This window comes from Artemia sp. Qi Xiang Cuo, chromosome 4 (genome assembly GCF_049724085.1).
Source record: "Artemia sp. Qi Xiang Cuo chromosome 4, ASM4972408v1, whole genome shotgun sequence".
In the NCBI taxonomy this organism is placed as follows: domain Eukaryota; kingdom Metazoa; phylum Arthropoda; class Branchiopoda; order Anostraca; family Artemiidae; genus Artemia; species Artemia sp. Qi Xiang Cuo.
This window is the reverse complement of record NC_142797.1, coordinates 26,367,218-26,382,344: the sequence shown is the minus strand read 5'-3', so window position 1 is coordinate 26,382,344 and position 15,127 is coordinate 26,367,218. Positions and strand designations below refer to the sequence as shown.

Sequence of the window (15,127 nt, the reverse complement as noted above, 5' to 3'; positions counted from 1 at the left end):
GTAATTGAGCTAGTAAATGACGCTCAGAAAATGTCAGGAATTAATGATTTAGCTGATTCCAGGAATTTGTGTTTGTCCGGCTCTGCAACCATCTTAAAATGTAGAAAAAACTTTGTATGAAAAGCCGCTGTTGGAATCTGGGACAGCTGCTTGACATACGAAGACTGCAACATTTTTTGGTACTGGTGCATTATGCGGACATCGCTATATACTATATCAAAGAAACCAGTCACGAAACCCGTCAAACTGCTATTTCATTAGCAGACAACGGATAATTAGCTAGATAAATGGCAAAGCGTAGTTTCTCAATATTTAAACGATTGGTTTTTGGGTTTTAGGAGGGAGAAAGGTACCTAGGTTAGGTTAAGTTACGTATTTAATATATGCTATGCTTTACCCCCCCCCCCTAATCTGTAAATATATAGCCCAAATTTGTTTCTAATCTATTATATATTCATCCTACTTTATTTTACTTCATTAGCATTAACCAAACTTGACTTCTTCGTGGTGCCCGCATAATGTACCAGTACCCATTTTTTTCGTCTTTCGTTCTTTTTATAAACTACGCGTGTTTTTCCCCTTAGGCAAATTTAGTCATTTGGAAGAACTAGAATACTTGATTTTGAGGAATAGTGGATTTAAAACAGAAATATAAATTTACGTGATGCTTTTGCAGAAGATCTCTTGATCTTCTTGATCTCTTGAACTAAAAGAGTGAACCTTATGTTATACAAAAATCAAATATTTTATAAATAATTGAATTTTTCCATCTGCGTCACTTCAAAGATGCTGATAAAAGACCCCTCGAGATTCTTATCTATGTGACTTAAGTTGCACATATTTTCGCGGTAAAATTTGACAGAGGTAGCAAGAAAAACCTGTTATTTATGCCCTTTTCTAACAACAAATTCTGTTGACCTTTCTTTGTATCGTCCCCTTAGTTAGAAACAGATCTTTTGTCTGGTTTAAATATAAGTTCAAATAGGGATAAATCCTTTTAATAGGCACTGAAGAATTTCACAAAAAATGACTACATATTTCGGTCATGTGTGCAGTGACTGTCATCAGTAGTAATGCTACGTCTTTAGTATTACTACTCATGACGGTCACTGGATATGTGATCGAAATATCTAGTATTTTTCGTGAAATCTATCACTGTCTTTTAAAAGGATTTATCCCTGTTTGAACTTTTATTTATCGTCATGGAAGGCAGCGTGGTATTCGAAATTATCTTTGTCTGGTTTATTATGTATATTAAAAAAAAGAAACTAAAACGAATAAAACTTGACTTTAAAAAGTTTTTCTGATGTAGGCTAAGTAAAGAGTAAAGTTGAAACCAAAAATGGACAGAAAATATTGCTTCGTATCCTATGCAATATTTGCATGGAAAACTAGCTGAACTAAACTGATTCTTAATATTTCTCTATATTTATAGAATTTTGAAAACTAGCCGTTTACTGAAAACACAAAATTCACACCAAAAAAGGTTATTGGTTTATGAGCTGAAACTAACAGCGAGCTAATAAGTCATGATATAAACTCTAGAAATTTAATTATTTCTTCCCATAGTATGGATAAACCCAAGTGAAACACCACCTGGACACCTTTTCAGATTTGTCTACAAAATAATAATCTACAAGTCCGGCCAAATTAGAAAATTTTAAATCGTATTCATCCTGAAATACTTCATCTTTCTACTGTAAAAGAAACCCTTAAGCGCTTTTTGTTTCAACTATATAAAAGTCATATTTTATATCCCGCTAATGCGCTAGGTTTTCGAAATTTCTTTGTGGTATTAGGTTATAGCGGAAATCGCTCTGTGCTCTAGCTGATTCACAGATTGCAAATAGAGAATGTGCACACAGTTCATAGAAGAAGTATAAAATAGTTTCGGTACTGGTGCGTTATATGGGCCTTTACAAGGAAACCAGTCACGGCTCATTAGCATTAATTCTGTTCGATTGGCAACCCTGCCTCCTTAAATAGCCTCCTAGAAAGTTGCAGAAGAAAATATTCGACTGTAAAGTTCGCGACATTGCCGTATCGAAATGGTAGTGGTAAAAACTTAAAAATAGCGGAAACTAACAAAGGCTTATTCATAACATTTCGTGGAAATATTTTAATCGGGTGGAAAATTCGAAAGTTCAATTTTATAAGAATTTTAACCGAATTTTCCTGGTTGGAAATTTAAATTCCCTGAAATAAGGACTGTTACAGTCAAGGCTGTTTCCAGGGGGGTTTCCTTAGGATAATTTGAATACAAGAATTAGTAAAATCGATGCTAATCATTAATACCTGATATAAATAAAAAAAAAACTTAATTCGATTTGGCATCTGAGAGGCTCCATTGTTATTTTGTATTTGTCATCAGTGGACTCGTAGAAAAAAAAAAACTTCTTCTCATGTTGATTGTGTAGTTGTAAGTGACCTTCGATATAACCCAGATTTGAAGATAACCAAATCTAGCAAGTTTGCTGAATTAGGAAATAACCAGTTGAGTCACATCTTTGCGAGATTTAACTATTCTAATTTCATACATGTGGTCATCCAAAACCTGAGCACATTCACTACAAGAACAGTATTTTGCGTACATGCAGTTTGAAGTCAATAGGTATCATGGAAAGTGATGACATGATGCATTTTAAGGATGCGTTCTAGGTTCGACACGAAGTTAATAATAATAAAATCTTTATGTGTGAATTAGCAGCAGGACCGAAATACATTTTTTGTGAATACAGTTGACTAACATCGCTAGCATATTGACTTCTGCACAGTAATCATCAAATTGGAAAAAATGGAGACAAAGGAGACAAGTCTATCTTAATGAGTATTAAGGCATCAGCACTCAGAATTTCATGTTTTACTCGTCGCTCATTAAAATTAGTTTTATTCTAATAATAATTAGGGCATTAATTAATAAACCGTTCCAGGTTCGCAGTTAATTCGCTTTAAATTTGAAGTAATAGGAATTAATTTACAATTTCCATTGGTGTCACGTTGCAAGTTGTAAGCACAGTTTGTATAATTAGTATATTCTGTGTATTCTGTCTACTGTGGTTGTAAGTCGTAGTAAATTTACGTTATGTAGAGAAGTTACTGAAAGTTGACATCCGGTACGAGCAGTTGTAGAGTATTTAATGGGCATAATCTTCAAAAGTTTCGGCTGTATCCATCTCTCTTTCACTCTGATAATATTTCCAATATGTTTCAATCTTATAGTAATACCGTTGCTGATAATGATGTAGAGTTACTTCACTAATCATGCCCTTTAAACGTCTTTAGTAAAAATTACTACAAAAGTAAATTCAAAGTTATTTTTCTGACAAAAACGTAAGTTGAAACGAAAAAGTTAGTTTTTAGTAACTTCTTGCCAAACCGGGAATGCCCCCATAGTGTTTTCATTGACAACGCATCGAAATGGAGACATCCAGCGTTTTCTCAGACATCTTCAATTGATACAAAATGCTGAAAAGCATCCATATACATATATAAAAAATCATAGTAATTGTATTGAGAAGTTATTAAACCATTTACATTTCCGGTGCCATAACAGAAAACCTACTGTTAAACAAATCAACACTGACAAACACATATATTCAAATATATAACAAAAGATTGCCAAATTTAACAAGTTAAGGGGCATCATGAAAGGGGGTTAATTGGTTTACTTGAACAATAAAATTACAACGAACGACCGTATTATTTGGTGATGTTAAACTTAACACAGATAGAAGTAGATCTCCATTACTGTTTTAGACCCCCTCCCTTAAGATTTGAATGTTGTGGACGCCTAAACAAAATATGCATATACCTTTGTCACTTGATATACAAAATGGACAAGAGTACTCCACTTCTGTGCCCGATATTTGTCCTTCTCCAAAAACTTTTTGTCAAAAATAGTTGACGATTTTCCCCCGCCTGGAGCCACCCCGCGTGAGCTTAATTGGTAGATTCAATTTAATACAATGGCCCTCCCTATGTCTTTCGCTTTTTTACATTGATAGAACTACGTTCTACTTCAGTGAGTAAAAAAGCAAATTATGGGGGGGGGGGGGGGTCACAATATTTTTTTTCCTGAAGGTTCGAAGCATAAAAAGAAAAAAAAACTTTTCTGAAGTCTTACTTTTCTAATTTTTTCCTTTAGTGAAGGGGATTCATCAACTCAATCTATTGGACCCTCCTTACCCTTCTCCATTTTTGCAAATATGGCTATACTGGATCTTACACAACAAAAGAACCACTTTGCATTTTTGCTTGTTATGCTAAAATCCTTTTATTTGATAGTTTTTGACAATTTGAAAAAAATGCAAACAAAATCACGGTTATATTTGCTATCTTGGGTCCTCATTTTAGTAAATCAGATTGATAATTTAACCCTGTCCCAAGAAGAATTGAATTTTCCATTTTCTAATAAACCAACAGAAAAATGAAAGATATTCTTACCCCAGCAATTAATCCTTAAAATAGTCCCAAGACCTTTGCCTTATTGAAAAGAATCCAAATACTAAATTTTAGTAAATTTAAAATGCTTAAATTTAGAAAATACTTAATGTCAACCCTGTTCAAAAAGGAATTGAATTATTCATTATCTAATAAAGGAAAAGAAAAGTGAAAGATATCCTTGTCCCAGGAATTAATTCTTAAAACAGGCTTAATACCTTGGCCTTACTGAAAAGAACAAAAAAAACTAAATTTCAGTAAAATTAGAATACTAAATTTCAACCCTATCTAAGAAAAATTGAATTATTCATTATCTAATAAAGGAGAAGAAATGTGAAAGATATTCTTGACCCAGCAATTAATTCTTAAAACGGTCATAAGACCTTTGCCTTATTGAAAAGAATCCAAATACTAAATTTCAGTGCAAAAACACCCTCAAATTCAAACCTGCTTCGGAAATGTAACTTTGTTCCCACGTTCGAGACAATAAATTACCCAAAAGCTACCCTCTTGTGTGTGCAGAAATTTATGGGGAAGTCACTTGCATATGAAAGAGCAGTACTAAACGTTTCGTGAGGGTAGCGATGCACCTGGCTGAAGACAGGGAAACAAGATGTTTCAAAATGTAATTTTCTTCTCTTCACTTTGAAATTTTGGCTATTCTAAGAAGAAGAGAGGGTACTTGGGCATTATATGGGCCTTTCTAAAAAGTCAAGTTTGGTTAATGCTTATGAAGTAAAATAAAATAGGATGAATATATAATAGTTTATAAACAAATTTGGGCTATATATTTGCACATTACGGGGGGGGTGGGAGTAAAGCATAGCATATTTTAAGTACGTAACCTAACCTAGGTACCTTTTACCTCCTTAAACCCCAAAAAACAATCGTTTAAATATTGTATACGCAATGAAAACCACGCTATCATTGTATTGCTCTATAGCGGCTAACCCGTCAAAGACGGGTTTTTCGTGACTGGTTTCCTTTTAAAGGTCCATATAGTGCCCAAGTACCGAAGAGAGGTTAGTGGTCAGGTTCTATTCCTACATCCTTCTTATTAATCCTTTCTACAAATTATGTCTATCACGGGAAGGATTTGCAGATGCACAGCCATCCTAAGCGTAGAAAATGTTTCTCAAGAAATTTGTAAAGAAAAATAAATCAACAGATGATTTTAAAAAGGTAGAAATTGTGATATTTTAGTGGCCCAGACCCTCGGTTCTTGTGTTCTAAAAAAAAAAAAAAAAAAAAAAATATTCAGAGTTATTAGGTATTGTTTTGTATTTTAGCTTAGTAAATATTTTGGATTTTGAGCTGGGGTAAGACATTGTTTGCCTATTGGCGAATTTTTAAGCACCCTATCCCATTTCACATGTGTACAAATTAGTCTGGGATTGGCTATCCAAGGTCGAAGCAATAAAAAGGACGACGGTACTAAGAATTATAAATTTACCAGAAAGAATTGCTTCGAATCTTCCCAATCGATTTTAATTACCGTTTTTTCTATTAAGACCTAAAAAATATCTTAGTAGGATAATGGTTGAATACAAATTGCAACTAAAAATACGCGTGTTTCAAAGCTGGTAAAGCCATATACAGAATTGAGCCGTTGAAACATAATAAATAGACTGATACAAATAAATAAAAATTTCTTATTTTCGAGCCTCTAAACTTTTTAAACTATAATCGCCTATTGCCACGATATATGCAGATGTCGATTGAAGTATCCCCAGTGGCAAAAAAAGAGCCAGAAATTAAACATGAAGATATGATAAATTCATGGTTTAAATAACTGAAAATCCAAAAGGATTGCTTAAAATTCAAGTTACTATTTTTAGAGTTCGAAGTAGGAGGTTGTTGCCGGGATTCTTGAGGAATAATTCGGGGAAGGGTCCAAACTCTTAATGTTGCAATTTAATTTAGATAATATTATTTTGTTTTCAACATTTCTTGGATTTGACTCGAGGTACCTGGTCTTCTTCAACGAAGTAGCAAACCCCTATTAGGATTGTTCTTTTACAAGAAGAGCTTTTTATGGATAATAAAAAAAAAAGTCTAGACGATTTTATTGATTTACAATGGGAATCAATGAAAATTAAGTACAATTTAGACCTATATGGTTCATTACTCCGCGATAGGCCTACGGGTTGGACTGCTAAAGAAAAAAGCGATTGTCCATTGTATATATGTCACAGCCTTGTAAATACAGCTTCGCTTGTCAATTTTTGTGAATTATTTGGTTATCATTCCGCAGTGAAACAACAATTCACTTAAAAAATCAGGCCTAATTTCCTGCGTTTTCCATAAAAATTCTATGTATGTTTTCAGAGCTAAAAGTATTAAATATTCTCCTTTTTGATGAATTGTTCAAAAAATTTCTTGGGGTTGGACCCTTGAAATCGGCCTCATACGCAATTCTGTATCATGATTCTCATTATTGTTCTCGACTTTTGCCATAATTTTCTTGTAAATAATATGCTTTTGTTTTGGTGAATAAGTGCCCCTTCTCCAGACTTCTGGCTGCGTACCGGCTTCGACCCTTTTTCGGTGAACTCATCTTCCTATTTTATGTCCTTAAACGTAGGAATGTGAAACCCAAAATATAGCAAATATGCCAATTTCCCTGCAAACTCATTGCCCAATATTGACAATGTTCCAATCATAACTTTTTATGGACCTTGTTTTTTACTTCTGTCTTTTTAAACTTGTTTTCCTCAACCCACCGACTTCGTTCTAACATAATTTTTTTAAATTTGTGGACCATTTTTCGACCACCTCTGAATGTTCAATTACTTCCAAATTTTATGAGTATATGCACTTCTGTTGACAGTGGAGTACATCTGTATTCCACTGTAGAACACTGTAGAACAAACACTATTATACTAAAATTGATGGCGCAGCAGTAAGACCACTTGCCGTGGCCGTGATAACTTAGGCTCTCGAATCTTCGGTAACACAATTTTGGGTACTGTTTCGCTTAATGGTAAACACTAAAGAATTCAAGTTTGGTTAATGCTAATAAAAAAATATAATATAGGATGCATATATAATATTTTATAAACAATTTTGGGATATATATTTGCACATTAGGGGGGTGGGAGGGGGTAAAGTATAGCGTAAATTGAATACGTAACCTAATTTAACCTAGGTACCTCCCCCCCCTAAACCCCAAAAACAACAGCTTAAATATTGTAAATTCAATGAGAAACCACGCTCTTCGATCAATTTAGATAACAATCGGTTACACAATTTTGTCTTAGAGAAGACTGAAGACTTTTTAGTCTTACAGAACACTAAAAAGTCGGATTTAATAATAATAAAACAAAAAATAAAATTAAATCATTTTCAAAATGGACTAAAAAGTAGAATTTTTTTCCCAGAATCTAAGAACATAAGTGAAAACGTGGGGCGCAAAATATATTGGGCTTTACATAACTTGATCTTTATAACTCGTTTCCTCAACTCACGGCCTTCTTCCATTTCTAACTTAGCGCTCCTTGTTTTCACTTATACTATTAGATTCTCCAGTGAAACATTATTTTGTACTTCATAGCCCATTTTGAAAATGATATATATATATATATATATATATATATATATATATATATATATATATATATATATATATATATATATATATATATATATATATATGGATTCGGATAACATTTTTTGGTATAACGATCACCTAATTAGAAAAGAGATGTTGATGTTTCTATGCCTCCAATAACAATCTAGTTGAGGCTTTTAGAAATCAGTGATCTAAATTTTTGTGCAATTTGTCGTGTCCTGGTGGAGTAATTCGGACCTACCCTGAGTCTTACTAGGTTTCCTATTTTTTTATGAATATTACCTACTATTTTTCTATGAGCACTATTCAGAAACTAAGAAAACTAGTCAGAAAACTAGTTAGAGGTTAGCATTATATAATTTATTTCATTATAAACACAAGCTAATTTTGCTTTTCCTATATTTAGGTTTGAGTACTTCTCGTCTCAGCCCTGGGACTCAAAGGCCGACTCATACCACGACGTCTCCCACTTTCCGACGATCAAGCGCTTTTTCTCACAGTTCTGAAGAACGAACTAGTCGAAAGGTAACCAGTAACAATCTTTGTCCTTAAGCGTTTATGAAACAGCGTTAAAAAAAATCAGAGATGTTATTTCAGTTTTTCTGGGGCAAGTGACTAAGAGTCGACCCTTTTTTTCGGGAGATGGAGCTACATAAAGGAAATAATCATTTGTATACATCATTTCAAAGAATCGGCCACAATCTTTAGTTTTAATAGTACCGTTTGTATAACAACAGGACTTAAAAGTCCGAGATACTATATGAGCTTTTGTGGGGCGGGGAGGGGGTATTCTAAGAGTCCAAAGTTTTTGTGGGGCAATGCAACTGCAGGAAAGAAGTAACAATTGCTACACCATTTTTGAAGTACCTTGTTCTCTTTTGACATGTATTCCGCCGATTGATTGATTGACATGAGGACAAGAGAGCGAGCTATTTAAGTGAATGTCAACCAATGCCGGTACAATTCCCTTCTCAATATTGATATTTACAGAATTATTCAGGTTGAATGTTTGAGCTTGGGCCATGTCTTTTTAACCGCTCAGGGTTATACAAACTATTGTACCGTACAAGCACCAACAGTTGAATTACACGAAAAATATATGAAGATATCCTCCCTCTCCCTGGGAATGTATCCCCACCTTCCCTGAGTCCTGAGGTGATATCCTGAAATTTTTCTAGAGATTTCAGTATTTTTAAGCTTGACTATAAAAACAAGAAAAAAAAAAATTAGTAGGCCTTTAGAGTAAAAGTAATCTAGGAACTCCCTTCAAGTACAAAGTTATTTTTAAGTTAAAACAAATATTTTTTAGAGATATGATTTGTTGAAAAATCAAAAAGCGTGATTAGATATTACAAAATCATATAGAAGTGACTTTTGCCCACATTTTGTGGTTTTTATGTTTATGCGGACAACGGACGAGTCTTTGTAAATTGGCTTCATTCGTGTCTCTGACTTTTTCCCAGGAAGTGAACTATAGACGATTTCCTGCATCTCATAATCAAGCTAAATTTCCTGTAGCCAAAAGCTCTTTTAATGTTAGTATAATTATTCAAAAGCAACTAATATTTGGTGTCTCGTAATTAGTCAAATTTTGTGGTGAAGTTATCTTAGGGGAAATTATCTCCTAGACTCTGGGCATTGTACATATACTATAGCCAACTTCCGTTAAGCTATAGTTTTTAACTATGCCGTGCTCAGACGCAATAACAATACAACTGTACAGGTATGGAACTTGAGGGGAGGCGTATCAAAATTTTAATGGGGCGCCAATTGGGGGGAACGTGTACCTCTAGATTTTGAAAATACCTTTTTTAGTATTTTTATTAAAAAATCGAAAAAATAAAATACTCCGTCCTTTGGATTTGAAAGTACCTTTTGTTATATCTTTATTGCCCCCCCCCCCTATGTTTCCTGTGTATGTCTAAATCGTCAAAAAAGTCATATCATATTAACATCAACTAATTGCGGGTATGTATCAAGCCATGGCTAATTGTAGAAAAAGCCAAGACAGATAGTGCGACTGAGTGAATGAGAGGCAAATCTGGGATAAGCCCTTTGTCGGTTTGTATAAAAATTATGTCATTTCATTTGTTGATAGATAAGTCTATCTATTATCCATCCATATGTCATTCCTAGGGCAGAACTAAGGTAAATAGTCATAGAATTAATGGATGAAAGATTCGATTGATTTTGGGTTGACGCATGATGGACAATACCCACTTGTCTTACATGCAAAATCTGGGACTGGATTTGCTTGGACTCGGAGGCAGCGAACAAGTGAAATCTAAGCCTAATAAGGCTTGGCTGCTTGTAGTCTAAAGGTGGAATACCGTGTCATAGGATTGACACATGACCAAGTAAGTCCACTGGACTCGCAGGCGAACAGTGAAACCTATAGCTTTCCAATTGTTTGGTTAAATGGCACCGGTAAACAACGGGAGTTAGTATGACTCTCTTATTGGACAAATACTTGAGTGTTAGCTTTTGGAAAGCGTTAGCTTTGTGTTAGCTTTAGGCTCGATAATACAGCAAATAACACTATAGATATGCAAAGGCCCTAACCTTGAGGTGAAGGGATATCGGAAATTTGACGGCTGGTAAAATCTCTTTCGAAGGTTCTACCCGAAACACCCCCTCAGCAAAATTCAGAAAATGTTTACCTAAAAACGCCCTTTTTGCAAATTTTAGACCCACCCAGGAAAAAGTCATCGTCACTTTTAAACTCGAATATTTAATCATTTACCAATTTTTGCTGTCTTTATATATGTACTCATTAGGAGGCATATGCAAGGGACATTCATCGCAGATTCTTTCTGGTCTGACCCTACTCAAAACCTTGTCCGTGGCTTTTCTGCCTTTATTTACTCAATAGTAATGGTAAACAGATATTTAATTATTATTGTTAAATGAGAAATTGAAAGGATGTTTTTTTTTCTCCTCGAAAATAACATTATTTTATTCACTCTCCATTTGTCCTTTAAATTTCTATTGTTTTGCTAAAAGTAAGTCATGACCTAAGGCCGTATCCAGAGGGTTTCTGTGTTCGACCCCCCCCCCCCTCCCCGATATGTTTGTCCGAAGCGTAAAACCGTAAGAAAAAATTATATAAACAAATTCTTAATGTGTTTTTAAAGTTTTTTAACCCCCCGCCTCCCGTCCCCGAACAAAAATCCAGGATATGCCCTCGTCGTGACCGAATTAGATTTTATGACGTAGCGCAAATGCGTCATTAGTCTCAAATGGTGTGTTATTTCTAACACGTTTCGTTGGTCCCCATATTTTTGGTAACTTCTTTCCATGTGACGAGAGCTTTCTTAATTTTACCGATGAACTTTTTTTTTGAGTTGTAAACTATGTAGCCCATGACTAATGAAAGAATGTTTCATCTGTTCCGAAAAAGGCTTTTTTGTTTGGCAGCTATTGTATTTTTTTATGTATTGGACCTAAGGGTAGAAGACTTAATTTAAGTTCTCTATTTAAAATTTAACTTGTCAAAAAAGTTTTCCCGAGAATCAATTTTATTATCAGAACTATGTGAAAACTAGATTTACTCAACTACCCTTTTCGTTGCGTAGCTTGGATGGGTATGGTGACGCTTGCCCTTAGTGCGTGTATTAAGGGTTACCGAAAATTTAAAACAAGAAATGAACCCACAAAATGAATTAAATAATTCTAATATACAACTCTACTTCGAGTATGAAGGACAGTTCGAATATATTATTCGAAGTAATCTAATAAATTAGATTATTGTCTAATTTAGTATTAGGAGTTTATAATATCCTGAAGAAGGCACTCCGCTACCCGGTGTATATCTTGGAATGACGCGTATTCAGCCATATGAGGCACACTACGCCACACTTATGATTGTTTCTGCCATGTAGTGAGTCCTCATGCCACGGGTGATGCACTTCCATCACGCTTGGTAAGCCCCGCTTAGTGTACATGAGAAACTCAATACGGGCAGCTTTGGACCAGTGATGCCATTTAAAATGAAAAATTCCCCCCCCCCCTAGATATTGAAAAACAAATTTTGATCCCTCCCCTAAGTTTTCGTGAATTGCGCCACTGCTTTAGACCTCTTTATAAGGGCTGGATAAGTCTATTGTGCCACCAAGCAAAGGACTGAAACTCTTGGCAATTGAATCAAACAATTTGTGGTAACGAGCGATGGAGCGATGCGGCTCAATAGTAGCCTAACCGAAACCGTAAGAAACAGTCTTGATGCAATAGATACATCAAAAGAATTGAATTTTGATGCTTATACAAAATATAAAAAATTCATGAAGTTTAATGTTACCCGTAAAAAGTTACGAGCATGAGAAAATTTGCCTAATTTTTGAAAAGGGTGTAAACCCCTAAGAAATCAAGTGATGTTAATGAAAATCACATCATGAAATTCAGAATATCAGAGAACCATACTATAGAGGTTTTAAGCTCCTATATGCCAAAAAGTGGAATTTTGAATTTTTTGCCAGAAGCAAGATCAGTGATGTGTGTTTTTTTTTTATTATTTTTTTTTCCAGGGATGATCGTATCAAACCAGTGACCCTAGAAGATCGAGAGAGGGCTCATTTGATCGGAAACCAAAAGTTCTAGTGCCCCTTTTACGTGACCAAAAATATTGGAGGGCAGCTACCTTCCTTTCACCCCCTTTTTTTACCCAAAATTGTCCGTTCAAAATTTTGAGATAGCCATTTTCTTCAGCATAGTCGAAAGATCTAAAAACTATGTCTTTTAGGATGACTTGACCCCCCCCCCCCACAATCTTCGGGGAAGGGCTGCAAGCTATGAACTTTGCCCATTGTTTACATATAGTATTGGTTATTGGGAAGTATAAAGATATTTTGGTGGGGAGGGACTTTATGGTGGGGTGGGGGTGGGAGGATCTTTGCATGGAGGAGTTTTCGCGAGGGAAGGGAATTTTCCATGGGAGGGAAACTCGTTTCTTCGTTACTTTGGAAACAAATTTTGGCTATATGTTTGGGCACATTAGGGGGGGGGGGGGGTAAAGGTACAATTATTCTGCATGTTATGAAGTAAGAATTGTTTTCTGACTTCAAACTGTCCAAATACTTTAACCCCCCCCCCTTATGTGCAAATGTATAGCCCAAATTATATATTTCCCATCTATTGCGTCACTTCTCTTTGTCTTGTCTCTTGCTAACCTGAAGGAAACTAACGGAGAAACCGGCTTGTTCTCGAGTTTTACACAGCGTAAACTTGAGTGAGTGGCGTATAATACACAAGTATCAAAATTAATCCCCGCCCCCCTACTAAAAAAAACTCGAATAAAATTCTCAAATTTGAAAAGCCTTATTTTCCACGGGGGGGGGGGGAATCCTGTCACCCTATGTCGCATAGGGCATCGATAGATAATTCGTGGGAAGCTTTTTATCCAAAGGGTCTCCCTGCTTATTGGCCCTCACGCAGCAGGGATCGAACCTGAACACTGTATGGCCAAGTAGAGATAAATCCGCCGCACCATCAGAGGTTGCCACATCTACATTACAGGCTAATTATAAAGCAACGTTCCATACCAATTCTAACGCGAATGGCTCGTTTGTCAATAATACAATATATTAGCAAAAGCTAACTCTGTTATCTCGATCATGGGTATAGAATCTAAGCTTGAATACGCGACGGGCTTAAGCTTGAAATTTTGTAAATATTCATGATAGGCGTAGAAATGATATTTTTGTAGGTACATTATTGTCTCTAAATACTGGTTTTTCAAGTTTCGGTTACTATTGGTGAGCCGCTTTTTATTTACGTTTATTAACACGAACGCTTTGATTTAAAAGAAAACTTAGATATATTCATCTAAAAAATGATTTGGTTTCTAATTTACCAAAAAAAAGTCTAATTAAAAAAAAGCGCTTTGTTCAAAAAAAGTGAATTGGAAAAGGAAACTCTTAATATTCATAATAAAAACCTAGTAAGGCTGGTTTATGTTATTTTAGTTTTTATATAAGTTTTTTGCTATTTCTTTTTATTTTTGAAAGACTTACAGCCATCCCATAATAAATCGTACAATAAAATGTATTGCCTAAATTTTAAGACGGTAGCAGAATACAAATTCGTTCCTGTTCAAAACAGACCTCAAATTGGTTGTACAAGATTCCTTTTTTTTCTTTGTTAAAGCCGGTGCCAGGGGATATTGTAAAATTTAAATAGGCCTACATGCCTCATCTTGAGGGGACGAACGGTTCAGTTTCTTTTTGGGTTTGATTCTAGTCTAATTGTGCTGTGCTACTCATAGTCGGTCCCTTTAATCGGACTGTGATATCTGTGATAAGGAATAATGTGTAGGGATTCCTTGGTATGATAATAAAAAAAATTAATTAAGTAAATTTCTTTTTTTTTACGTATTTTTTTTTACATTAATGGTGTAGCCTGCTGGAAATGCCAAACTAATAAATTAATTTATTGAAAACCCATCTAACAACACTAAAAAAAATCAAAATGCAGAAAAAAAACGCAAAATAACTTCTGAAAATAGCTTACACCAAAATTCACACGTTTACTAGAAGATACAGTTAATATTGTTCAAACGTTAAAGAGAGATGTAAGCCTGTGTCTTTGGTATTGCAAGAAGGATGTAAATATCGGGATTTGGCGTTTTCGGAATTTTCTGGTGAGGAGTTCCCTGGGGGGAAAGCGCCTAGACCCGTAAATTTCGGGGTTTTATTTATTAAATGGTGTTCTAAATTAGGGATGGATAAAGCACATGAACTTTTAAAAACAAAAGATGGTAACTTCACTAACTCTATTAAAATATAACTTAACTGGTTGTTTATGCTCGCTGAGGATGTCGCTGAGACCTCAACAATACCCCAAGATTCCCTTGCGAAAAATTCGGAGGGTGTAGAAAACTCCAAACCACTTTTTGAGAGTGAAGTTTGATATATATATATATATATATATATATATATATATATATATATATATATATATATATATATATATATATATATATATATATATATATATATATATATATATATATATATATATATATATATATATATATATATATATATATATATATATATATATATATATATATATATATATATATATATATATATATATATATATATATATATATATATATAT

At 34.4% G+C, this 15,127-nt stretch overlaps 1 protein-coding gene across 3 annotated transcripts in view; it reads left to right on the top strand.

Moving 5' to 3' along the window:
* Positions 1 to 15,127, top strand: part of mura (ring finger protein murashka) — a 176,278-nt gene that overhangs the window by 68,089 nt on the left and 93,062 nt on the right. For all 3 annotated transcript variants that reach the window (XM_089088200.1, XM_089088199.1, XM_089088198.1), the window contains exon 3: positions 8,418 to 8,536. In XM_089088200.1, coding sequence (XP_088944326.1) covers positions 8,418 to 8,536 — 119 coding nt within the window. The remainder of the gene's footprint in view (positions 1 to 8,417; positions 8,537 to 15,127) is intronic.